Source organism: Nestor notabilis, unplaced genomic scaffold, assembly GCF_000696875.1.
Source record: "Nestor notabilis isolate BGI_N333 unplaced genomic scaffold, ASM69687v1 scaffold5775, whole genome shotgun sequence".
Taxonomy (NCBI): Eukaryota; Metazoa; Chordata; class Aves; order Psittaciformes; family Psittacidae; genus Nestor; species Nestor notabilis.
Genome location: NW_009927762.1, coordinates 24,664 through 52,058, shown reverse-complemented (window position 1 = coordinate 52,058; position 27,395 = coordinate 24,664). Strand labels below are relative to the sequence as shown.

Sequence of the window (27,395 nt, the reverse complement as noted above, 5' to 3'; positions counted from 1 at the left end):
GTAGGGAAGAAAAATTTGTATTTTTACAAGAACTTCAATCTGGAGGTCTCCTGATGCCAGTATAAAAATTCCAAAAACTACTAAAGAGGACAATCTTCTAACTCAACAAGCATTACATTTAACACATGGCAATATAAACTGGATCCCATCACAGCAGATAAAAAAGAAATTATTACGTAAGTACAAATTAGCATCTGCTTTTACACAACTGTAAAACAAGACTCACTTGTTGTTTATAAACAGTATCAAATAAGAACCATCACCAGACATGCCTATTACTTCAAAAGGATGAATTTTACATAACTGAAGGCAAATATGAGCCTGAGTATTTTGGCATGTTGGGAATAATAATAATAAAAAATAAATAAATAAAAGAAGTGAATGATTGCACTATTTAAGGTTATTTTACTCGATACCCTTCAAAAATGTAATCCTATATCTAAAAAGAATGCCAAAGTAGTTAGAAAAGCAACCTCATTTAGAAATTGAAACTGAAATCAGCTGTAAGATTTGAATAATGATTAAAAGAAAGGAACGTTTAAAGCATTTATTGAACATAACAGTATCAAGAATTTGAAAACACTGAAATAATAAGATAAAGGTGTGCATGTGTGTGCATGACCAACTAAATAAGGATAGTATGGGTAAGTTATTTAAAGATAATTAGGAACAAAAAGCATTCTAATAATGTTTTGTTATTTGATAGAAATGGTAGAATTGCCATTCTTAACACATCTTAAAAATATAGAGTGCATTCAGTTCTGAACTTGTACTTCATAAGCCATTGATGATATTGTTGAAGAGTTTCATTAGCTGAGAAGTAGGTCACATAGCACCTACTGAACACACACATTTTTAAATCAGATAACTTGCAGTGAGAGTTGTAAAAAAGCTGACTGAGAAACACCTTGGATGCTTAGTGTTATTTTACAGTAGCTCCTACAACTCCAAGGAAGCAGAATATTTTAGTCAGTCACAGACTTACTTACTGCTATGTTTGGTCATAAAAAAGGATAGATTAAAAAAGAAGATAAAAGATAAAGAAAAGATAGATAGATTCAAATAACAATTAGATGGGTTATAATTCCTCTACCCTGGACCCTGCTGTGTCTCCTATTAGAAAACTTTATACCACTGTGGTGTCCCTTCGAGGATGCTGTTAAATAGCAGAGGTTTTAGGAGAAGCAGAAGAGACTTATAAAAAGATTAGAAAACATATAAAGAGCCTGAAGGAGTTTCATCTGCTTATTATTTACAAAAGAATATGCCAAGAAGTTAAGGAACATGTTAAGTCATGATCTGCAGGAATATGCACAGAACACCACAGTGGCAATTAGAACTTCAACCCATCAACGTAAAATGCAGCAACATCCTATGCTCAAGACTGAAACTCAACATACTCAATCTAGAAATAGAGTTAGCATTGTAAAAGCTACATTCAAACGTTAAAATTAGATAATTTTCTGAAATACGTCTTTAGTTCAAACAGTAATTAATTCACAGGACTCTGTTACCTACAGAGAACAATATTCCGTTCTGACCATTATGAATCAGTAAATAATTCCTAACAACAGGAAAACAGAATTTCTTCTTTTATTCATATGATACTTACTTCGGCATGTTTTCCCATCTTGCCTCAGTACAAATCCATCATGGCACTGGCAAGTGTATGAATCGTCATTATTAACACAAAGGTGTTCACAGCCATGACTGACTGATTTGCAGATGTCCTTATCTAGGAATAATTTAGATTTTATTTACTACAGTTTGATGAATGAGAAAATTTCCGATACTTTAAAGACTAAAAGTAATAAACTCCTAGTAAACAAAGAAGTTATCCTCCTTTTTTGTCAGGCAAAATCCCCTATAAAAAGACCTACCTCTAACACAATGTGTTTCTTGAGTAGACCTCAGAGTGCAAAAAATAGAGTATCATAAAATATCTTACTTTTACATGTTTTCTTATCTTCCCTCAGTACAAAACCCTCATAGCACTGGCAAATGTATGAACCATCAGTATTCACGCAAACATGCTCACAGCCATGGTCAACAGAATTGCAAACATCTTTATCTGGAAAAAAATACAAGGTTTCCAGCACTTAAAACATGTCTATGAATGCAAAGATTAAAAAGTAAATATTACATTAAAGACAAGGATACTTACTTCTACATGTTTTTCCATCTTCCTTTAGCGCAAATCCCTCATAACACTGGCAGACGTATGACTCACCAGCATTAATACAAACATGTTCACAGCCATGGTCAACTGAACTGCAAATGTCTTTATCTGAGAACAGTTGATGATATTTGGTTAAAGCACATCTACAGCCAATGAACCATGCAGGGAGAAGTAATAGCTTTTATTAGGTCTACTGATAGCACTGGAAGAAATAGGCAAAAATTTAGGCAGCAAACTCCTACAACTCTATATATTATTTGTATAATATAGGTATTTGAGTCTTTTTTGTTTCCAACAGCATCACTTTGGCTATTAAAATATACTATTTCTGTCTGCAGAGTCTCTCATATGCTTCTGGTGTGTATAATAATACTACTCCTATATTATAACAGTAAACTGTTGTTGCATGTGTTAGAACACTTCCACAAATCTCCATACCATAAAATCTATGAGTAATTATCAGAGTACTTACTTCTGCATGTTTTCCCATCTTCTCTCAGCAGAAAACCTTCATGACACTTGCAAACATACGAGTCATCTTCATTAACACAAATATGCTCACAGCCATGGCTGACTGATCTGCAGATGTCCCGTCCTGGGAATTATTGATACAAATAAAGGTTTTGAATGAAAACATGTTAAAAAAAATGTAGGAAAAAAAAAAAGGAAGGTTTTTTTTCTCAGTAAAAGGTGGAAAAAAAACCACCCCACAGTTTTTTCCTTGCCAGATGCACATGCAAAAATGTTCAGTAAATACTGGTCACTCACTTCTGCATGTCTTGCCATCCTCTCTCAATATGAATCCCTCACGACACTTGCAGATGTAGGAATTATCAGTACTGACACAAATATGCTCACAGCCATGGTTGACTGATTTGCAGACATTTTTACCTGGACATAATTTAATAGATTAAAAAAATGCGTTAGTAAAATTTAAGGGCAACACGGTCTAAATCCTACAATTCCCAGCTACTAAATGTTCTTGTCCTTGCTAATATACTGGACTCAATCCTGAAGATGATTTACAGCACCTGATGTCTTTTTTTTTTGTGTTATTGTAACAAAAAGGTACATCTTTGTCCTCTAATTCTACAACCTTACTGTTAAGGAAAAGTGCTCTGTTACAGGCCTAGAGTTTGTAGAATTTCACATATCCCCAGCATGACCCACGGGGATTTCCAAAGGCACCTAAATCCCACATCCACATTTTAAGTAAACTTTCTAGTGAGAAACAGATCTTTCTATCTTTTTATCTTCAGTACTGAACCTGCTCAAACCTGAAATAGTTATGCTTGTTTTCTCTGTGCTTAAGTTCAGAAGGTGTTTGTCATCTTTCTGTAAAGGAGGATTACAAAATTTTGGTGTATGTAGCAATCAAGGCTAGTGAGAAAGTCAAATTATATGATCCTATTGTGAAATTCTGGGAAATTGTCAGCTATGACTGGGCAAGCAGATGTTTAGTTCTGATACAGAATTTAGATACAATTCATATTTCAAAATAAATTAAAATAACAATAAATTAATTAACATAAGATAAACTAACATCTTGCTTTCACTTTCTTCCCCAGACCCTTTATTTTCCTGCAAGGATAGAATAGAACAGAACAGTTTAGTTACAGCTGGAAGGGATGTAGAATGATCATCTGGTCCAACTGCCTGACCAATTCAGTGCTGACCAAAAGTTAAAGCATGGTATTAAGGGCATTGCCCAAATGCCATTCAACCTCTGACAGGCTCAGGGCATCAATCACCTCTCTAGAAAACCTGCTCCCATTCGTCCCATAAATCATAACCCAGTGCTCCAGTCTGTCTAGATCCCTCTGGACTTCTGTATGGACAGAACATTTCACTTGCTTTTAGAGTGTCAGTACTTTCTGAGTCAAGCAGAATTTGTTTCTGCAGTATGGTGGTGTTATTGTACACAAACTGTGAATAAGGAGCTTTTCATTTATTGTGGTACTATCTGGATGGCCTTTTTTTTCCTGTAAATGTTTTTTTAACAGCAGATGTTGATAAGATCTATGGATATTATTGGGATTACAGTTACAAAATACTTAATGCCTGTGTGTTTTTCAGAGATTTATCCATGATTCTTCTTTGATCACTTAGTGATCAAAGCTATAAAAATTGAGGAAAATTTGCAATGAATTTTTTCTTGATATCTGCCACTCATCATAACTGCATAATGTAGTCAAATATGTGATGTAATTATGATCTATCTTTTGCAATCATCCTTATCCCATGCTGGATGAAATGTACTTTCCATTAATAATATTGCAAGCTTCATGCTATATAAGACTTTATAAACATTATATATTTTTGCCTTGTTTTGAGAAGAAAATTACAGTTGTCTTATATCAGATGTAAGTCAGAATAAAGTAGTTTTGGATCCATAACAATCCAATTTCAGGGCTATATTTTAAATGGCACAAACATTTAGGGTATCATTCAGGTCCCTGATACTAGATACATAGAAGTATGTATCTAGTATCACTTTAGATGCTTTAGCATATCCAAGGTACAGATATACTACTGGTAAATATGATGCCAAATAGGAAACTATGAACTTTTGGAATCCTTGAGCATTTAAAATGACACTGGACAGCAACATCTAAGCAATTAAATCTTACCTTACAGATTTCTTCTATGTGTGTAATAAAAATCTAACTCTGAGTTGCTGAATGATAACTTACGTTTACATGTTTTTCCATCGTTACGAAGCCTGTATCCTTCAAAACACTGACAAGTGTAAGATCTGTCACCATTTACACACAAATGTTCACAGCCATGATCATTCAGAGCACAATGGTCAACTCCTGTAGGAGCAAATGAAGTTACTAAAAAAACCTCACAAATAAGGAATCAATTATTATTTCATCTCTAGTATTTGAATGGCATATAAGCAAGTAAGTATAAATATACTGAACTGCTTAAATAACCATCCAGTTTCTTATTTGATAATATACATACAGCTTCAACAAAATAGAAGAGGGCCTTGTGGTGTACTTCCCATCGGTTACTTTAAGCACAGTTGAGAAGTCATACTTTCCTGTGTGTAACGTGGCTCAACAGAGTCCGTATCTTAGTACTTAAAAATGGAATTAAAAAAAGAACAAAGCAAAACACTTTAGCTGTGATTTTATATAAGACAGTGACAAACAGTCTTGTGAACATTCTTCTTTAAATACAAACTCTAAGTGGCCCACTGTGAAGATGGCAGTCCCCAGAACTCACTTGTGCACATGACCCAGCTGCCATGGCAGCAAGCAGAAAACCTCAGTGGGCTTTGGCTTAGACTAGTCAAGTTTTGCAAAGAATTGCAAGTGACAAGTCCTGTCAAATACAGTCTGTTTTTCACCTCAAATTTCTTCTCTGTAATACACAGGACTCCCGGGATCCTGCAGGCAGCACTTGCTATTGTCCTTGAATACACACACAGTGTCACTCCTTTTTTTGTGATTAGCTGCCACAGTACAGATCTGTTTACCATTCAGGTGATCCCTCTTGTGCCTGTGTATGACACCAGAATTGTAATTCCCAGATGTTTTCTTATTAGGAGTGGTATATGTTAAATGCTAATCCGTTCTATTCAGCTGCTCATTTAGGAAATCCCTAAATGCCCAAACTCTTTTCATGATAGCCTAAAAACGGACATGAAGTTTCAACAACTCATCTGGAGCTCAGAAATACGACAAATCTCTTTCCTAAATACACATGAGGAGAGGGGTAAGTTGGCAAGAAGAGGAGCTATTCAAAAGAGCTCAGTTTCATGGCACAGAAAGATTCCAGAAGCCACAGCACTGTTCTGGTGCTGCTGAAAGGTCTCTGAGTACTGCCTGGAGGAAAATAACTGAGGAGTGAAAAACCCATCTCTTTTTACTATAAAGGAAATGGGATTTTCCATTTGCAAGTTGATAAAACTCCGTACTTTGTCTGATTCTAAATTTCCAGTGGATCTTTAAGATAACTGTCTAGATAAATTGTTTCTAGTAGACCCTGTTGTTACAGGTACACTAGTTCTCCTTTTGCATTACCATCTGCGCCTTTCTATGGAGCTGCAGTGGCAGGAAGAAGCAAAATTTGTCATGGTATTAGATGGTCTAAAAAGGCTGCTATGGAGGCAAAGACAAGGTTAAAGACAAAAAGAAACTGCCATTCCTGATTTGCCTCACTTCTTGCTAAATGAGTTTTGCAACTGAGCACTTGCAATTTGACTTCTGTTAAAACTGTGTTGCTTGAGTGCAAGAGAAAGAGCAAACTATGGAGCTGCTCCAACACTCACCAAGCTTGAAAAATACCGTACCTCTAAAATCTATAGAAAAAATGGCCAAAACCCTCTCATCGAAGAGAAGAAAAGCCAACAGGCAAAATGTATTAGCATTCCTCTGTTCTTGGCCCTTTCTATATGTTATTTTTCCAGTGAAGGAGGCAATTCAGCTATTTGTGAAACTGCAATGATTCTCAATGATCATTAGAGTTTTAAAGGGTGGAAAACTGTCAGGACAACTTTTGGTCACTTATTAAGGGTTTTGGTGCAACATGTAAAGCTCAGTGTGGGACTCCCACTTCTCCTCCTGCACCAGGTAAGCTGATGCAGTTTGCCTGGGGGATGCTGCTGTCAAGATGACCTGTCAGTCAGACACATCTGTCATGTGACTGAAAAACTTTCCTTGACACCTGGGGATAAACACATCTTCCAAAACTTTTCTGTGTAAGGATTTACAGTTATCTTGACAAGTACCCTTTCATAAGTCCATTTTCTGTTTCTGCTTTCAGATAATTACTAAAGTATTTCAAAATGCAGACTGTTAAGAACAAATTGAAGGTGTGTCCTCTTCCCTGTACAAACCCAGAAACCTTTCCCAGGTAAGCTGAAATCAAGTTACTTCTCACAACACTTACGTGTGCAGGTTTTTAGGTCCTCATTGATGACAAATCCTTCAGAGCACTGACAGACATAGGAGCTATCAGTATTCAGGCACAGTTGCTCACAGCCATGATTGCTTTCCGCACAGTGGTCCACTCCTATTGATTTGTATTAATTGAAGAAATCACACTGGAGCCTTAGATACATACATTATGACACTAGATAGTACAAAGTGCCTTGGTAGAGCAAGGGAAAAATATCAGCACAGCTTTTTATTTCTGCAGTTCCCCCACCTATTTGAGTAACCTGAGTTAATTAACAACATCTAAGGGAAATGAACACAACAATCTCTTGGCAGATAATGAACCTGATGAAGTACAGATCTCCCTTGCCAAAAACCACAGAAGGAATCTAATGTGGAGAACCTTAAGTCCTGCCTGTTCTTACCTGCAGAATCATGCTTTCTTTCTCTCAAAAGCAAGACTCTCTTTTGTTGACCATAACATTTTCTCAGAAAGTACGAATATTAGTAACTCTTGAAATAGGAATTATGGCTTTTAGATTATTTCATAAACAGTAAATTCTTTTTCAACAGGATGAGAAATCATCAATTTAAAGCTTTAACCTGCCAACAGGTTCAAGCAGTTAAAGCTTAGTGGGGGACAGATACAAACGAGAGTGTCTCAATATGTTCCTTTCCTTGATTTTCCTATTCCTATTCCAAGATAAAATGGAATTTATTTTTTTTATTTTATTTTTTTGTCTTGTATGCAACTGGTTGTGTGATAGGGTAGGGGAAAACAGAGAGAGACATGAACTGGAATTAAGAATTATGTTGTCTCACAGAATGGACAGCAAAGCAGTAGTGTGAGGTACGTGCACTTGCAGATGTACTGTGTAATCTGCTGACTCTGTAAGTGCAGAAAAAGCATATATTAGGAAAAAAACTTTATACTGAACTTCCTCATAGTATTTTATTGCCAACTTGCTAATGGCTATTTTCAGTTATATAGGCCAAAATCACTCTAGCTGAACTTGATCAAAAGTAGTGGAGGTCCCTCAGACACAAACACAGTCTTGTATGTCTCTGTTTGCAAATCATTTACAGATGTGAACAGGCATGTCTGAAGCTTTTGCTTACATAAAAAAAAATAATCTGTACTTAATGTAAAATTACTTAATTCTAAATATCGCTATTTATTCGTTTATCTAACTAAGCAACGAGTTTGCAGTAATGGGTCCAGATTTACCATTATACATAGATAAAAGATATGTTGGCTTGAACAAGTGAAGCCATGGTGTCAGTTTTTACTAGGTAAAGCGAGTTCCAGCTGGAACATTCTCCTTTTTCCAAGAGTTTACATCATCATGAAGAGGCTTGTGTAACTTCTTACAGCCCAAAAAAAACGTGGAAAAAAACCATTTACTTCCCCTGCAGTATCTTCTGTGAAAAATTGCATCTGTTTGGCATCACCTTTTACAACACAAACACCCAAACTAATGTGAATTTCATCATTTGAATACTTTGGGTTCTCATGGAGAATCTTCTAACACACTTTTTCAAGGAGTAGTGTAATCACAAAGGTGCTAATTACCAGGCTTTAGAAACCAGTATACTGTAAATTTGATCATCATGTGTGCTTCATTACACGTGTCAAAAAAACACATGAGAAGGGAAAGGGACAGGGCAAAGTTCAGTATTTCTAAAAACAATGAGTGTCTTGGGGTATATTAATTTTTAGATATTCAACTTGTGATAGCCTGAAACCATAACCATTAAAAAGTTCAGAGTTCTTGCAGCACATCCACATTTCCCTAAATTTGGCTTTATCACAAACATTTTATTTAGAAATAATAACTCCCTGGCCTATCAACTTTTTTTTAATTTCAGTCATCAGTGTTCCTTTGGAAAAACATCTCATAAGTACAGCAGGGGAAAAGCTGGCAGTGTTTTAGACGATGTACAGAATGGTTCTCTGCAACAGAAGTATTTTCAATAAACTGGGTGATGTCAAGTGGGCAATGTCATTGGTTTTTTCTGGTGCAACACTGATCCTTTGTTTAGTAACATTCTTATTAGAAGAGGACATTTCACCAAACAGATGACTCAAAGCATAAACATATAGAAGGGGGAAGTCTCCACATCTTTCCACATATTAGCGTATATCTTTATCGGGTGTGCTGATGTTTACACAGCCCATAGCAATGGTGCAGATGTTCAACACTGTCTTTGCGTTAGACACCTTGGCTGAACACAGTCATTTGGATTGGAGAAGATGATGCTTTAGTTCTCTACTGGATCAGCGATCTCACTATAGCATTACTTCACTAGGCCTGGCTCATGGTGGACTTTACAGAAACATAGGCTTGCATAGCTCAGAAAGATCTCAAAAGGGACCCAGGAGTGTTTTCTCATTCTGTTCACACCTCATCCCACTGCAGTAACTCATTGCTGCAGTTCACAGGACACGCTCATTTCTGCATGTATTGCCATCATGTCATTGGGCATATCCAGGATGACACCTGCATACAAATGACTCTTCCATTTCAACCCATTCATGTTCACAGCCATACTGACTTAAAGCACAGAAGTTTACTTCTATGGAGAGAAAAAGAGTGAGGAATTCAAGCCGGCCATGAGGGTTTCTGAAGTAGAATGGCTTAGAAAAACTAAATTTTCTTAAACAATACTGGATTCTGTTCTTTGGACACCTGTTAAAGCTGATAGTGAGTTAAGGATCTGAGAGTGGATTGCAAACAATTGGCTACACAAGACTTCACTTTGACTCCCAGAGACCTGCTCCTGTAGTCATCAGAAGCCATGTATCATGGTGAAGGAGGAATGCTTGGTGCTAGTCACCAGTGATGCATTCTCCCTGATTTATAAAGAGGGCTTTAGCTTACCAGCTTATCTAACATGAGCCTTGTTATAATGATTTGGAATAGGAGCGTAATCCTGGAAATGTCACTAAGGTTAAGAATTCTGAAATGGGAATTATAATTTGCCTTTAGTTTGCAATTACATCCTTGGCAATGAATACTTTACACAATGCTGTTCTTTTTTTCCTGTGCTTACCAAGGCACATCCCATCTATAAGAACCTGAATGTATTAAGATAGCATTTAGATAATAAAAAACAGAATAGCATGGATTGCTGTAAAAACAGCACTGTGTAGACAAAGATGTTTCATGAGAACATGTCTTTGAAAGAAAATATAGCTCCAAAACCAGATTAATTTTATGAGCATCTAGAATATAATTATGTTGCTCCAGGCAAGCCTTTTATTCATAAAATATCAGCAACACATTTCTCCCCTCCAAGAACTGAGTCACCAGATCAGGCTAGTTCATCTTACTGAATATATTCTCCTTAAACCCTACATTGAAAATCTGCTGTGATTCAGGCCCCCACTCAAGAAGAGCTGTAACACAGAAGTCTTTTTAAAGTAAATAGTATGTGTGATTGGTTTAGAACCCTTATGTTGCTGAGGCTGTTTTTACAATTTTTTTAGTAAACTGTGGGGTTTCATGTGTGACATTCTGTTGATTTTAATAGCTACATTACACATGCAGTACTTTCCCAAGCTAATGAAATACATCTGTCCTTGGGTAAACCAACAGGGCAAAGCAAGGTAAATAATTTTTATTTTCTTTTTACAGCTGTTTGTGATACTTGTGACTACATGACAATGTCAGAAAGTTTCAAATAAGTAATGAACTTATTGGCTTTAAGCCACTCCTATGCTACTCACCAGGTTTTCATAAATCTTTTCAGAAAACATCTAATATACAATCTAGTCTACAAAACAGCAATAGTATATTTTTCCAGCTGGCTCAATTAAAATTCAAGTTTATAAAGAAACAGCTGTTTCAACTTTAATTATAGAGAAAACTTTCATTCCTTCAGAAGGGAAACCATTTACTGCAGGTTTAAGAAATGAAAGCAGATGAACTTCATGATGTCCAAAGAATTACTCACTTTTGCATGTTTTCTGATCTGGATTAAGTCTAAACCCTTCTTGGCACTGACAAAAATAGGAGTCATCTGTATTAACACATTCCTGTTCACAGCCATGGTCCTGAAGAGCACAATAGTCTGGTCCTAAATGAGGAAAACACTGTCAGTGATGAATACAATTCCTCAGAAATAATCTAGGTAAAAAAATCCAGTTACTATGCTTTATTTTCTTTAGCCTTTTTCCCCCCCCCAGGCACCATTCTGTCTTTTTGCTATATTGTTTCAAACTATAAAAATAAAATGTTTCTTTTTTCCAATTATCTGCTGTACTCAGATATACCTGCTATGTGTACTTCAATGAATTCTCCAAAAACACAAGTACTACATGCAGTAGATGTATTAGAATCTTAAATATTTCTTAACATTTTGCAGCTAAGTAAGTCCTATACATTGCCTCATCAAAATTGCATCTTCATTTTACGCAAAGCAAGTTAGATACTATCTGTAATAAATGCACAAATACGCATTTGAATGTTGCTCATCAAAACAGGATGATCAGGTCATCAGGAGCATTGGTGTTTTAACAGCTCTGTGTGCTGCTACACAATTTTTCCATTTAAAATGCTCATGAAAGGGAAGATCAGCAAAGTCCAGAAACAGCTCCCACTTGCGTATAAAGTACATTAAAAACGAAAATAATCATGCAGTAAGCACTGGGGTATTTATCACACAATGTTTACTACTATTGATGAAGTCAAAGAACCTAACATTCACTTACATGCAGTGTCTGGCCATCACTTAGTTTTATAGCAGTGGATATATATATCAGTTAAATTTATACTAGTGAAAGAATGGTCTTAACCCCTCATCACTGCTAAATATAGATAAATAAGTCACAAATCAAGTAAGTCCCATTTTTAAAGACATCCAGGCACTTCTGAACACCTCATTACACAACCTGAAAACTGACATTCAGAGGTTAATTATTATTTCCACAGGTAATTGGCATTCTGAGGCAGGAACTATTATTTCTTTGTGTGTGTGGCAGGCTAATGCAATTGAGCCTTTATATATGATGAAAGCCCTTAGCAGTAATAAGCCACTTGTATTTTCAGGACAAACAAAGTGGAATGTGACTTTCTAAGAAAACATGAGAGGAGTATTTTACCATTTATGAACTCCATGTTTTATATTTATAGAACATTTCCTTTACCAAACCTTTTTATGACAGCATATGTACATAGACACATACACAACAGGGATCTTACCCGTTCACTAAAAAACCAATTAATTAGAAAATATGGCTTGTTCAAGAGTGCACTGGAGAGACAGAAACCATAAAGCCATGTGTGTGCACCAGACGAATATAACTGTATGCCTTCTGGACCTTCTCAGTGCTGTGTGCAGTTAACCTGCCCAAATTCTTGCTAACTCAAGTGTGCAGGACACACTTTTCCTGGGTAACTGATTCTGAAGATGACCACAAGGAGTTGAAAAAAATATATTATTATCTTTGTTGGAACCTTGAGGCTATTATGCTGGGAACACTAAAAACACATTTCACGGGGCGTCATTGAGACAGTCCATTAAAGATGCTAACAGAAGGCCTTTCCAAAAGCTACAGGTGATGTGAACCTGCCCACAACTCAAACAGGGGCCTTCCCTAAAGAAGAACAGTTGAGGCTCAGCACCCCTAAGTACAAGCAGAAGCTAACATCTGTCCTCCTGAGGGGAGCAGCAAGAGTGGCAAAAGTCCCCTTAATAGTTAACATAGTAGCTGGGAATGATCTCTTCCTGCCTCACTGATAATCTGAAATTGCTCCTCTCTTCCAGCTACACACAGAGTACTCCACTGGTGTCTGCAGGGTTGCTCTCACGAACCTTGTTCCTTGTATTTTAATGTAAGAAGTTTGGAGTAATTCCCAGGGAAAACATCTGTCAGATATGCACGACCATACTGATAACTCTGACATTTTCAAGATTTTCTTTGTAGCCATAATCATGAAAGCTTACTTTCTATTTAAGAACGGAAAGCCAGGATGCTGAGATAATCTTGAGCTGGCACCCCAGACTCAGGACTGCTTGCTGATGCAGAGATCTGGTCTGGCATGGGCATGAGTCTTGGCTAATAGGCAATCATGCCTGAGATTCAGTATGTAAGCCAAACATAAGAAATTCATGTTAAAGGTTTTAAATTTACAAACATTTTAAATCCAGTGATCTGAAGTCTGTTTCTTCATGTTGTTTATGCTGACTCAGAGGCAGAGTGATTCACAACACATGGGAGCCAGAGGATTCTTTTGCTCTGAAGAGCTCTCATGCTGTCCTGACTTTCACAGAATTAAGATCTACACAGTTCCTTCATTCATGCTCTATTTTATTAGCAAGGCACAGAAGATATAAGGTGTAAGGAAAACTGGCTTATTAAATTTTATTTATGCTTAGATTCAAGACATGCATCTTGAAAGAGAATGATGTGACGTATCTCCCTGACTATTCCTTCAAATCAATCTCTATGGCCTACCATGCCCAGTCACTTTTAATTTTTTCTTCATTGTAACCTGATGGAATTTTCTCCCTTAACTTTAAACTTATTTAAAGCATTTACAAAAAAAACCAGATTTCAGTTAACATGGCAGTGATGCACAAAGCTGTGAGAAGCTTGTCTGTGCCCTCTGTCCCTTGGCTTGGTACCTGCTTTTAATGTCAGGCTCTCAACCTTGGTGCTTGCCTGAGCTATATTATAGGTATGCCTGTGCCTAGCCTTCCATTTTGCTGATCACAACCTGCTGACTGGCTAACTTGATCTTCTGAATTAACCTGAGACTTCTCTTGATGCTATGGACTTGTCTGGTGGTCAACTGCACTGCTGGCTGAGCCTGTTTACTGTCGCAGGGCCTGTTTTGTTCCTCTTCTTCAGAAACTATGAGACCAAAGGTCTTGCCAGAGAGATTACTGCCCCTGCTTGACTTGTAGCAATCCTTAGCTCCCATACAGCACTCCCTTGCAGAGCAGTGTACTTTTGTGTTCTATTTTAAAGATCTCCATTCCACAGAGATCCAAGATGAAACCACAGATGTGCCTGCTGAGAGTTTCTGGTCAAGATCAGAGGGGAAATGACAATGGGAATGTGGTGGTGAAATCTGTTACCCCAGCTTACCAAAAGGTGAGTACAAAGAGATAGCAGAAGGCTCCAACTCATAGGCTCTTGGTTTTTTGCCCAGTGATTGCTGGGTGGGTGCACAGTGGCAAGGAAGACCATGGTCAAGCTGGGAAGTCAGTCTGCAGGTCAGGTTCTGGATCAACAAGGGCTATTGCCAGGCTAGCTGGAGACTGCATGTGACATATCTGGTTCAGTTCTGGAACAAACCTTTCCCTTCTCCCTCCAGTTAAACGGAATAAACTGAAGAGGCCTCAACAGAGACCTACTGCTGGGACACAGTGCACCTGACTTATGCAGAGAACCTGAGGAATCTGATCTTAATGAGTTTGGTGGAAAGGAAGGTATCTAATTGTAGCCTACAATTACTTCTTGTATGTCATTACAAAGGTGATGGAGCTAAACCCATCGTCCTAGTGCCAGGTAATGTAACAATGAACAGTGGTCACCACTTGTGGCTTGGGTGATTACCGCTGGACATGAGGAAAATGTTTTCCATTAGAGGGATATTACAGCAGTGAAGAAGGTTGCCCAGAGAGGTTCTGGACTCTCCAGTGGAGATTTCTGAGACTCAACTAGACAAAGCCATAGCTGACTTGATCCCCAGTTTGTGGCAGTTCCACTTTGAAGAGGAAGCTAGAGTACATGACTTCTAGAGATCCTGCCCAACCAGCATTTGCAAGCTTTCGTATTTCCAACATAAAGATAGCAGCACTTGGTCAGACTGAGTTTATATAGCTCAATGTGCCATCTCAAGCAATAGATACCTAAGTCAGAGGACAAAGATAGGACAAGCATAAAATACTACCTTCTCAGCTAGTCTCTCAGCTTCCACCATTCAGTGCATCAGCAATTTAAAAAGGTTAAAACAATTCATACAGCTAGACCGTAAGCTAAAACCACTCAAGACATCTAAAATGTTTATGTAATTTTAAGATCTTTGTTCAGTTCAAACTGGTGGAGAAAACACTGTTTAAGATCCACATTCTTAAATTGGAGGAATTAACAAAAATTTGTGCTTGGGGAGTGGAAAGCACTTACACTATAGTAAGATTTCAAAAACACATGGATGTGGAAGTATATGAGAATTTATCCAGTCCTTAGCTGACAGACACTTGACAAATGAACAACTTCATGCAATCTACAAGCACCTTGAATCAGTACAAACTGTACTCTGGCCCTTGGGGAAGCATGAAATTCATATCCTCTGACTCGGACCGTCTAAAAATTAGGTGTCTAGTCTGGCAACTCATCAAGGCTCAATGATATGGATTAAATTCACCACTGGCCTCAGCAGTTCCGCTCACCCAAACTACTGGTATTTGTCTGCTTACAGACACAATAGTAACATTTCTTTATCATGGCCCATATTTATGAAGAAAGGTAACTAGGAAGGTGCATTACGGTTTTCCCTTCACATTTCCTGAAAGTGAGTTATGACATTAGACACAGTGGAGGCTTTAATTTGCGTTGCCAATTACAGGAAGCCTTGGCAAGAGTACTTTCTGGTCTGTCAGTTCCCCTCCACTTTATATTCACTCCTAACTCTGGTAATTTTTGAACATGTTAGCCTGGTATCAATCAAATTTGACAAACAACAGACAAGCTAAGTCATGAAGTTATTTACAACATGGTGGAAACATGGAAGCTTGGTAGAAGATACTGATGTTGCCAGAGCTTTAGCTCACTATCAAAAAACTCACTTTTGAGAAAAAAACATGGGAAAATAGGCTGCAGTGTTTGTGTTCTCTGATTGTGGAACTGTTCTATTTAATTTTAGCTTGTCTTAGAAACCAAGCTGATTATAAATTCCCTTGTACAGACTTGTTTACCCAGCTAGGGAGATGATATTCTAACTGAAAAGTCTGGATAATCAAAGAGACTATGCAAGACAAAGCTTTGGGCTTTCACTGTTGAAAAGGAGCCTGGTTTTATGTTAAAAACTTCCTCTTCATAGGAGGGACCCCTATCCTTAGCCTTCCCCATGCAAAAAAAGCCCTATTCCCTGTACTTGCAATGCTTTCGACCTTTGGCTTCCAGGGCACTCCAACATTTTGTATGCTTGACGCATTATTCATTTTTCCCAGGACCAGTGTGAGTGTTATAGCTGAGAACTGGAAGACAGAAGAAGTACAGACTGTTCATAATTAAACCTTATCACAACTTACTTCTGCAAGTTCTTCTGTCTGGATTTAAAATGAACCCTGGATGGCATCTACAGTAATAGGAGTCCTCAGTGTTAACACATTCATGTTGGCAACCTTGGTTATCCAAAGCACAGTAGTCTACAACTGAAAAAGAACAAGACCAACAGGTACAATTAGAAAAAGAAAATTAGAACTATTATGTATAGATATTACAATACATATTAGACACAGTACCTATAAAAAAAGGAAAACCTGGTATAATTTCTGTTCTGAAGAGCCTTTCTAGAAAAAAAGTGCACTTTCAATACCAATTGGTAAATCAGATTTGATATGAGTCCTGGACCACTTTTCCTATTCTTTGAACATTTATCAACTCCCGGATTATCAGGAGCCTCCTCAATGTGTTTCCTCTGATCTAGAAACCATTCCTTAGTCAGTAACTTTGTCCAGATGTTCACACTGTAGACCAGGGCATAGCAAAATTTGATTGATTTAGTTTTGTCTTCTGTCTCTCCAGTCCCAGTCCTGGAATTACTCTACTTTTCCTCAGTTCCCTCTGGGCTGTATTACTTCTCAAGAGCTGTATAGCAGACCCATGGCAATACCTTCTACAAAGAGGATTATCACAGTACACTCATTTCCTCTAATACGCTCCAGATTCATCCTGTACAAAGCAGCTGCAGCTATGAAGCCTGAGAGCTTCAGGCGGATATTCGACACCGATATTTTGCTTATATAATGCCTTTTGTATGAGAGAAATAAAATATCATAGCTGGTCTGGTCACTTATTTCATAAGTCTGGTTACACAAACCTATATTTACAGGATATATTGTCAAAGGGTAATAAGGTAATACTTTTGAGTTTACTCAGTCAAGCCCATTAAAAAGTGCTAAAAAAATATAATCATTTAACTTCTTTAATTTCTTTGCAGGTTAAGCTGTTTCTTCACAAAGAAAGTCTGAGAATAAACTAGATTAGTCACAGTGCAGGTGTTCTGTCCCCAGAGAGCTGCCAAGGCCACATTAGGCAAGTTTAGCTGACTCTCTCCAGAAAACAGTAATGCACTCAGCTTCACACAGACATTTAATCAGACAGGTTCCCTTCTCTGCCAACTGAGTAATTTTGTCATTACTTTATACTGCTGAGCCTCCTGAATTGCTTTAAGAGGCAGTAATTTGTTTTAATGAGATGAGTTCCTTCTTCAGTAGCACTACCTTTGCAAACCATGACGTATACTCAGGTGTGCTAAGATATTCGGTCAAGGTCATCTCGTCATGAAAGCAGATAATCCATTTAGCTACTTTGAGAGAGCTTCTTTTAACCCCTTCGGAATATTTGTGTTGACTTAAGTCAAATTAGACCTCTTACGGGCTACTGTGTAAGACCATTTTCCTGGCAAGCGTCTTCCTGTTTCCAGACTGAAGAGCTTAATATAAAAACATATTTACTGAATATGTATTTCAAGGATATAATTTATCATACAATTACTCAGCTTTCCTCTTAAATTAATTCTGACCACATGCACATTTACAAGTGTTTTAAAAGACACATTAAGAAATAAGTAGGCCAAAGAATATATAATTTTTTCTATCTAGCACATAGCTGGGAAGCAGCCCATATGGATTGCTACATAGTCACCTCCTCCTCTGCATTTAAACTCAAACAAAATGCATTTCTATCACAATACCTGCAACTGCCTGACAATGGTTATGAAGTTTAGACTAGAATAGACTAGACTAGCCTAGAACAGAATAGTTCCAGTTGGAACATCCAGTAGAATGATCATCTAGTCCAACTTCCTGATCAATTCAGGGCTGACCAAAAGCTAAAGCATGTCATTATAGGCATTGTCCAAATGCCTCTTAAACACTGACAGGCCTGGGGCATCGACCATCTCTCTAGAAAGCCTTTTCCAGTGTCTGACCACCCTCTTGGTAAAGAAGTGTTTCCTAATATCCCATCCCATGGCTCAGCTTTGAACCATTCCCCCATGTCCTACCACTGGACACCACGCAGAATAGCTCAGCACCTCCCTCTTCACTTCCCCTCCTCAGGAAGTTGTGGAGAGCAATGAGGTCACCCCTCAGCCTCCTTTTCTCCAAAACTAGACAAGCCCAAAGTCCGTAGCTGCTTCATCCAGCCTTTTCACCAGCTTTGCTGTTTGAAAGAGGTCCTAGAATACTTTACCCATCCCATTCAAGGCCAGGTTGGACAGAGCCTTAAGTTACATGGTTTAGTGCGAAATGTCCCTGACCAAGGCAGGGGAGTTGGAACTAGATGATCTTAAGGTCCTTTCCAACCCTAACTGTTCTATGATTCTATGATTATTACTATCTGAGCAACTATGACCCTAAGCACTTTCAGATTACAGTTTCTGAAGGGAGGAACTGTGCCTTCTTATGGCTATGCAGCTGCTAATGTACTGTGGACAGAAAGGGGAGGAAAAAAAAAACCCCAAACCCAACAACAAAACAGGTAACTAATTTTTCCAGGCTTTCTTTTATTCCATTTATAGCCTTCAGGGGACCTCTTATACACAAAAGTAGATCTGTTGGCCTGTAAGACTAACGAGTGTAGCAATTTAAATAATGCCTTTCCAGTAACACAATTAAGAAGTGAGAACATTAGCTTGACAGTTGCTTTTGGAACTAAGTATTATTCCCTCTTTCAGTAATTTCTGTATACAAATTGCCCCATTTTCAGACAGGGTCAGCCTTGCAAACTGGCACTATCAATCGACCTACATATTCATTTCCCTTTTAGCTTCATATTTCATTTCTGCGGTACTTGCTTAGAAGGGAAACTTGTCAACAGCATTCCATTCAGCAAGTAGGTAAGTTGTCCATGGAGTTAAATCTTCCTGAAAAGACTGAGAAAAATTATAAATCTGTATTTCTTATATTGAAGTACTGTAATCCTTTAGTTGGTATGAACAAAAATACACACAGTTTCTATAAAAGCAGAATAATATTTTCCTAATTGATTTAAGTTTCATTATTTTCATATTTCTGCACTGAGTGATGAGACATACACTAGAATGAACATCTAGAGATCTCACTTTTAATGTTAGTCCATACCTATTTCAATATGAAACTTTTCTAAAGGATGAATTAATGACTTTTTTAGTGAGCAAGCAATTAATTCAGTTGTCATCTCCCCATGTTTCTTCCACCTTGTTTTTCTTAAGTGATGAGAGCCATCTTTTACTTCCAGTTACCAGTTCTGCATTCCAGGTGCTTACATTGCCCTCTCTGGACTGCGGACAGCATGAGTCACCTTTCTCTTGCATTGCTGTTTTACTCCTGTGATATTTATACAGGTTATTCAGGCTTAGGAGAATGAAGTAAGTTAAGGAGAAGGGTAGAAGAAAAGGTTAGGAAGAAAAGGTGACAGAATAAGTAAAGGCATAAGGAAGATGAAAAAGAACGTGGGGGAAGAGTAGAGCAGACTCATGGAAGACTTTTAAGAACTTAGAAAGCAGCCAAAAAAACTCTAGTGGTGCCAGGACTGCAGAGAGTTGCCAACACCCTGTTAGGAGAGTAGATCCAAAGCCCAACAGCTGCAGCAATATGGAGAGAGTCTAGCACCAGTGCCAGGGAACAGAGAACAGCATGTCCAGCAACACCGAGAAGGTAGAGAGACAGTATCCAGTATTATGATTGAGAAAGAATGGCTTATTAGCACCAAACTTTAACTGGCAGGATTTTGTTCATGTGGAAGGAGGGCAGTTAAAATGAAAAGCTGTTTAAAAAGGCAAAGATCTCTGCCAGCCGTACTTATCACTGCACAGACAGTTTAGAACATTGTTTAGCTTACAAATACTTTCCCGAAATCTAGCATGGGATGAAAAGCTCACGAGAAGGCTAATGGACTAGTCAAAAAGATAATACCAAAAGTATTTACTGTGTATAAATGGAGAAGAAATGTGAGATACTGATACACTAATAGAGAAGGAAGTATGTTTTTTGTTAAACAATTATTATAACGTATTTCCACACTCACTCTTTTGAGTTGTATTTCTTAGAGCTGATGTTTGCTTCTTTACTGTCTATAGCAAAAATGAAAGGCACATAGCAGATGGCTTCTTAAGGGGGGCTAAATTTTCCTTAAAGCATCTTCCCAAAAAGAGTTTAAAATCTCTCCTGGCATGACAACAAAACCGAGTAGGAAATGGCAAGAAATTGTCTGCTTTCAAGTTTTTCCATGTAAGATTTCTGTCTGAAAGGGAGTTACCAAGTTTGTCTGGCTTTGTTCAGTTTTTAATGGCCACATATATCATGCCAGTACATTGCTGGCCACCTACATGGATCTAGGATAAAACATCTGGTGTGTTATTTCAAAACACCGATGTTACTTTCTGTGTGAAATTAGCTGAAACTATTTTCCCAAGCCACCATTCATTATCAGTAAAGGCCTACAAACATGCTAGTATGTATTCATCCTTATCTACTGCTCACAGAGAGGAGAGCTTCCCATCAATGTCTGTGGCTAAATTGGATATTAATTTACATTGAATTTCCCTTTGGTTTGTGTCGAGATAAATGTGAATTGTTAAACTCATACTCACCAATACAATTCTTTCCATCTGCATCAAGCTCATACCCTTCATAACACTGACAGACGTAAGACCCAGGTGTGTTCACACAAATCTGCTCACAGGCATGTTTCTCCACAGCACAAAGGTCCTGAGCTACAAAACATAATTGCATGAGTATGAGATTCTTTGACTTTCTACAACATACAGGCAGACTATAAATCAAAGCTAAATTTCAGGAAGCTATGAACAGCTCTTTAGATATGAGCTCATTTCAACACAGAACATGCCAATGTTCCGTCACACAGTGAAAGCCTCACGCCAGCAGGAACAATCACTCCCAGCTGAGGAGCTCATTCCTTCAGCTGAAGGCACAACTATTGTTGGGCCAGTGGTGCCTAGCAGAGTTGCTTGACTGTATGTCTCTCTAAAAGTCTGAAGGGCATTCTTCAGGGCTTTTTGGGAAAAAAATAATTGTGTTTAATTGTACCGTTTAGGGGTTTTTTTTTCTGTTTTTGCATAACCCTCCTAGAGAAATGATGACAAGGTTGGAAAGGAAAAGACAACAAAAAACTGGGAGCTATTTCATTTCTGAGTTTTACAATTTTTCAATTTTCTCTAAAATACCATAGCAAGTTACCCCTCCCAAGCAAAAGATCTCATTAGAAAAATTACTATAACAAATGAGGTCAGTTCAGCATCTGGCTGAATGAAGCACATTGGGCTTTCATTTCAGTAGACTAAAGCTTTCTGAGAACTCTGAGTTTCCCCAGTGAAATCTTTGGAAAACAGAGTACTTTGCGTTGCTCAGAATCAAGACTGCTCAACACATAGTGGTCATTTACAGTTACGAAAAGGCTTTTGGATCATGTTTGAGGAAACTAGCCAAGCAAATGTGAATTTTCTTTTATAGCTGTCTGCTTCGTATCAAGCAGCATGATGAACAGCATAAACAGTCGTTTAACTCTCTTGTTCCAGTATAAACACCCACAAGAAGGTAATTTTTCAGCTTGGTTCAGCTCCATTTCCTCTTTTGTACTGTTTTGTGTATTAATGTAAGATTTGAACATCTCTAGAGAAGAATGAAAGAGATAAGTTAAACAAACACAGTGTAATGAGTAAAGAATAGCCATTATCTGACACAAACACTCTTTTCTAGAAAAGTTAGACCAGAGTATGTGAAAGGAGCATCCTCCTCATGGATGCAAAAGCATCTTATTGAAATAAATGTAAGAATGTTTCAACAAATCACAGATATGGTAGGTTTTTTTCCTTCAATGCAAGAAGATTTTTTTTTAGAAATAAAACATATCAAGGAACAAAACTATCATCTGTTCAAAAGAGAAATGTACCCTTTTCCAGCCTGAAACTAAGTTGTCAATTCTTTGCTGATTGAAGCCATTTGGTTAAGGGTTTTTAAGAACTGAATACTATGGTGTACTCTCACAACATTAAAAACAAGAGAACAGAAGAACGAAAACAGAGTATAACTTTAAGTACTTTCCATTTATCTTTTCTGCACTGTTTAATTTAGAAAGTGTTAAAATACATATGTAAAGAAACTATTTGCTCATGAAAGAGCTACAAACACATCCAAACCTTAGATAAATACATCCTGTTTATGTTGATCATGTATTGCACTGAAGTTAAACATGAAGATTTACTTTACTCAGAGGTCAAGTGAAGAACATGTCCCTGTGCACTTGTTGACAACCAGCAGTCAGTGAGAGTAACTAAAATGGCCACAGATTGTGATGGTTCTGCTCACCATGCTTCTCCTTAACTCCAGAAATAAGCTGATCAGTTTGTCCAGGCTTGGTCCCCTTTCCTCATGAATTCCTTTACTCCTCTGGGGAGTTTTTAGACACAAAGTTGTGACCTTGTCCAGACTGGTATTGTGTAATCTCCGTCTTTCACCAGCAATTTGCACCATCCTAGCACATTTAAGGCCAGTTTGATGGCTCTCAATATTAGATTTCCAGTGCTAACTGCTAAAATTGTTTCATAGTTTGGTAATGTAGAAAGAAGTCCATTAGAAGTAGGCTACAAACACACTGAATGATTCATTTCCCTTTCACATTTAGCAAACTGCAATCTAGTATCATCTGTTTGGTGATCAAAGCAAGAACACAGTCAAACACATCGTGTGACAGGTAAGTGGGGAAAAATAGTCATAGCTAAAAAAATAAGTAAAGCAATGCAGCAATGGGCTTTGAAAAATAGTAGAGAGAAATGAGATTGAGGTCTACTGTGCACTTGTGCTACTGTGTCACCGGGAGGAAAACTACACACTATTCCAAAACTCTTCAAAATTAACCTGTAATTTAAAGCAGTGCAGTACCCAAAAGCTGGCTGATAAAAACTATGAAAATGTAACACAACAAAAAAGGTGACACAACAGAGAAGGAATTTTTCATACATGTAATTAAATTTATTTCTAATTGACTCACACAAAAGAATTCAATAGTCAAAATTGATGTTAGGCATAAGGATAGGGACAATGTGTGAGATGAAAAATTTTGAATTTAAAATAATCTGTAGAAAGTCAAAAGCAAAAGAATTCCTTCTAACAAATTCTTTAATAAACTCAATAGCATGAGGAGACTTTAAAAGAAAGATTCAAAGAATATAAAATTTTAAAATTAAAAGCATTTTAAGAAGGACAATATGAAAAGAACAAGTTAGAGAACATTACTGAAATGTGATTACATAGTTGGAGCCATCATTTGGGATTCTGACCACCCTCTTTCTGAAAAGCTATAGCAAATATGCAGAAGCAGAGAAAATTGGCTGTGTGAAAAATTGTTCTTGTCACTATTCTTGTCTTGGCTCAGCTGCTAAACTAAATAATAATTAGGAAATATTCCAGATTGGATTGAAATCTTTTGTGTCTTTTTGAGGGGGGAAAAAAAACCCAAAGCCAAAACACCATGAAGAAAATGTTAAATTTGTTCCACTTAACATGAAACATTCCCCTGTAACTTACACACATGCATATGATAAATGCCTACGTTTGGTGAAGGATGCTGGTGAGAAGGACTAGAAAGTAAAGATTCCTAAAAGTAACTCATCCTGTAGCGTGACAACATAGGTGTCCCACTGCACATGTAAGGACTCTAATCCCCAAGTTGCAGATTCACCTCAGATACTGACATACTCACTGTTTCAGTGGTCATTAAGCATCTGATATAGAATACAACATTAAGCAAGAGAGAGTAAGAACCTGCTAATCCCAAGATACCTGATTGTTTTACAGCACTCTCCTGAGGTGTGGAACATGCAAGTTCAAGCACAAGGATAGGATTTGAGACTTAATCCTTCACCTTCACTCTAAATTATCAGTTGTGAGTACATCCTATGCTCTCACCATGACTGTCTCCTCCAGTTTTTTGAAAAGATGTTTTCCAAAATTTTTCTTCTGGCTAAAATCAGTTTGGCAAATTTAACTTGAATCCATCCACTGTCATGGGATAAGAAACTGCATTTTTAGCAAGTACATTTTCCACAAGAAATTAAATATAGTATTACATTATTTCTTTAAAATAATGGTGGATATAGAAATAAATACCCATCTAATGTAGTCTGCTGTTAATTACTAGGAAGCAAGTTAAAATGGACAAAAGAAATACTGCTTACAAAGATCAAAGAGTGAAAACCAGTTTATTATTATAAACTATAAAGCTAATTATTTAAAACTGAAAAAAAATCAACCCTTTTAAAGAAGGAAATGAGAGCATAAACAAGACTTTTGAAACTATTCTTTGAACTGTTGCAAGCAGCAGTTAGGAAGAGCTTGTCTGAATGGCAAATTATTTCACAGTTCTCTAATATGGGGTTTATTGCACCTTTCTGTACTACTTAGTACTGGCTGCTATCTAGACAAGTTACTGAAGTAGTTGGATTCACCTCACGTGAGATGATAAAACAGTTTTGTCTTTGATTGTTGCTTCACTGTTGAACTTACTACACCAATAAAATTCAAACGCAATTGTATCTAGTTACAGCGTATCTCTGCAGAGCTGTTTATAAAAATTAGCTTGATGCATTTCAGAAAGATTTGTAAGAACTTCCATTATCCAAAACAAGAAAAAGAATTATAACTTCCCCTTTTTAGACTCTTTCTTATAATTACTATCAATTATATCTGAGCTCAGTCCTTAAAGGGTATGTGATATTAAGCACTTTTTTAGAGCACGAAAGAGAAAAGTTAAGAAAGATAACATACTGCTGCAAGTCTTCTGGTCAGCATTCAGAATGTATCCTTGTTTACATCTGCATAGGTAGGAGCCTGGGGTGTTTATACAGAAGTGATCACACTGATGTTCAACTATACTGCACATATGGGGCACTGAAAGAGAAAAAGTAAAATGTTATTAACTGCTGGTCTTACTTGTGGTCACAACTAAAATAAATAAAAAGTATAGAAGATTTTACTGAAGCAATTCATAAGCTTCAAAGTAAGAGTTGACAGTAAAGACAAAAATGGAAGCTTAAGCCTATAAGATTATTAAAAAATCCTTAATAAACAGTACTATGAATTTATTCCTAAAAAAAAAAATAAATCTAGGAATATTTTCTGTCTGGTTGACATTGGTGACATGTTTTTGGACATGAAATTTCATGTGAAATGGGGATATAAACAGAATTAAAATACACAGTACAGTATCTGGAAACAGTAATTACTTGCTGGTCCCAAGAAGAAAAACTTAGAAAATATTCAAACTTAGAAAATAAGTAGAATTTAAGTACAAACTGTTCTAGTGGACATTCAAGATCTCGAATGAAGAAAATCATCACACAGCACAATACCGAAGAAGAATGACTAGAAAACAACTTGATGACGAATCATCAAACTACTTGCTTAATTATTAATACCGAGAAACATACAAGCAATATATGACAACACCAAGGTCATGCGCCTCCAAGCTCCAGTAAATGGGAGCTGAGCTGAGCTGCACTCTAGAGTCTAATTTTAATGTTTGTATTTTTTGTCTCTAACAGCAAGTAGTAAAAAGCAACAGATTGAGACAGTAAAAAAGGAAAAGAATAGTGGGCTCATTCTGACAAATTCATTGCTGAACTATTTTCCTTCAGTATTTGGGATCTAAGAAATCTCCTTGATTATTTTCTTCCCACTGAAGCATTGCTGTAACAGAGGTGAATGACTTCCCAGGGCACATTTTGTGGAAAATCTATTTTCTCAACAACAATTAGGGATTGATATGCTCCTTATTCTACTAGGTCGACAAAGCTCAAAATTTATGGAATAGACATTAACAGTAATCTTCCAGGAGCCACAACAGAAGCCTGATAAATAACTTAACATGTGGTATGTGTGGTACTGTGGGGGGTGGGGGTGGGGGGAGAAGTGATTTTGAGATACATACCAAGTATCCGGTCTTTGGAATGGTAACCAGAGTTATGCATTTACACAAAACGAATACAAAACCCACCACAATTCCCAAATATTTTAATCAGCTTTTTGGATCTCATGATTTTCTGCCATAATAAAACTTCTCAAGTACTTTTATTTATGTGAATACAGACCTGCTTGGACTTCTCTTTTCATCTTTCTGCCATTCTGAAAATGAAGTTTATCAGAGGATATTCTCTAAACAGACATTTCCTCCTGGCTATATTGCACTGGCTTTCAACATCAGGTATGGCCTTTTATGACCAAAGAACCATTTTCAGATATGACAAATGAAAAATATATTCATTTCAGTAGTTCAAGCATCAGAATATCTCACCATAAACTAAAGCTATAGAATGTAAATCTGTAGAACATTACTGCAAAAACAGTCAGTCCTGCCATAACAAAAGAACATAAGGTTGCAAACCAGAGTACTAAAAAATGAGAAGGGAAAATAGAAGCATTCAATAATAGGCATCCTAATCACTCAGCCCCTTCTGAGAATGTAGTTACCATCTGTTACCAATTTTCTGATACGCTATCACATAAATTTTTTTCCAAAGTGTCTCTGTTGCACCCATTTAAAAGAATCAGTGGTACTCTGGTCATCAGTCCGTGCCATTTGTGCAACCTCGTTCGCTGCAGAACACAGCTGTGGACTGAAGTAATAGAAAGGATGATCCCATAGTTAAAAGAATTTGAATGTGAGCCTTGTGAATCAGATTTTATCCCTGCCTATGTCACAGGGTCCTTATTTGATTTTGAGCAAGCCAATAATATCAACATCTTCAAGCAAGCATAAACCTTCACAGATTCAGTGTGATTCATGTGTCCCGACAGATACACCTGTATCTGGGTTTGCAAGAATGCAGGGCGCTCTCAGCTGCAGTGGTGTTCCTCCAATGTAAAATGGGGATGACACCACTATCTACAGGAGAATAATAGAGACTTTACATGCTCCTGACTGCTCCATCCCCATTTCTTTATCTTCTTTCTAGTTTTCCACACTCATCTTACTCCTCGTGCCTCTGATTTCCCAGGATAATGTTTGCTTCTCTTTTACCTCGCTGATCGGTAACTAAGAGAGGCTGCTGGGATCCCGTGGGTTCAACTGTCGTTTCTGACACCCCCAAACC

At 37.3% G+C, this 27,395-nt stretch overlaps 1 protein-coding gene across 1 annotated transcript in view; it reads right to left on the bottom strand.

Moving 5' to 3' along the window:
- MATN2 (matrilin 2) overlaps positions 1-27,395 on the bottom strand; it is a gene marked incomplete at its 3' end in the record, with an annotated part of 49,097 nt that overhangs the window by 4,994 nt on the left and 16,708 nt on the right. The window contains 9 exon segments of the mRNA XM_010014191.1: positions 1,613-1,735; positions 2,652-2,774; positions 4,873-4,995; positions 7,082-7,204; positions 9,517-9,645; positions 11,026-11,148; positions 16,333-16,455; positions 20,880-21,002; positions 25,072-25,194. Coding sequence (XP_010012493.1) covers positions 1,613-1,735; positions 2,652-2,774; positions 4,873-4,995; positions 7,082-7,204; positions 9,517-9,645; positions 11,026-11,148; positions 16,333-16,455; positions 20,880-21,002; positions 25,072-25,194 — 1,113 coding nt within the window.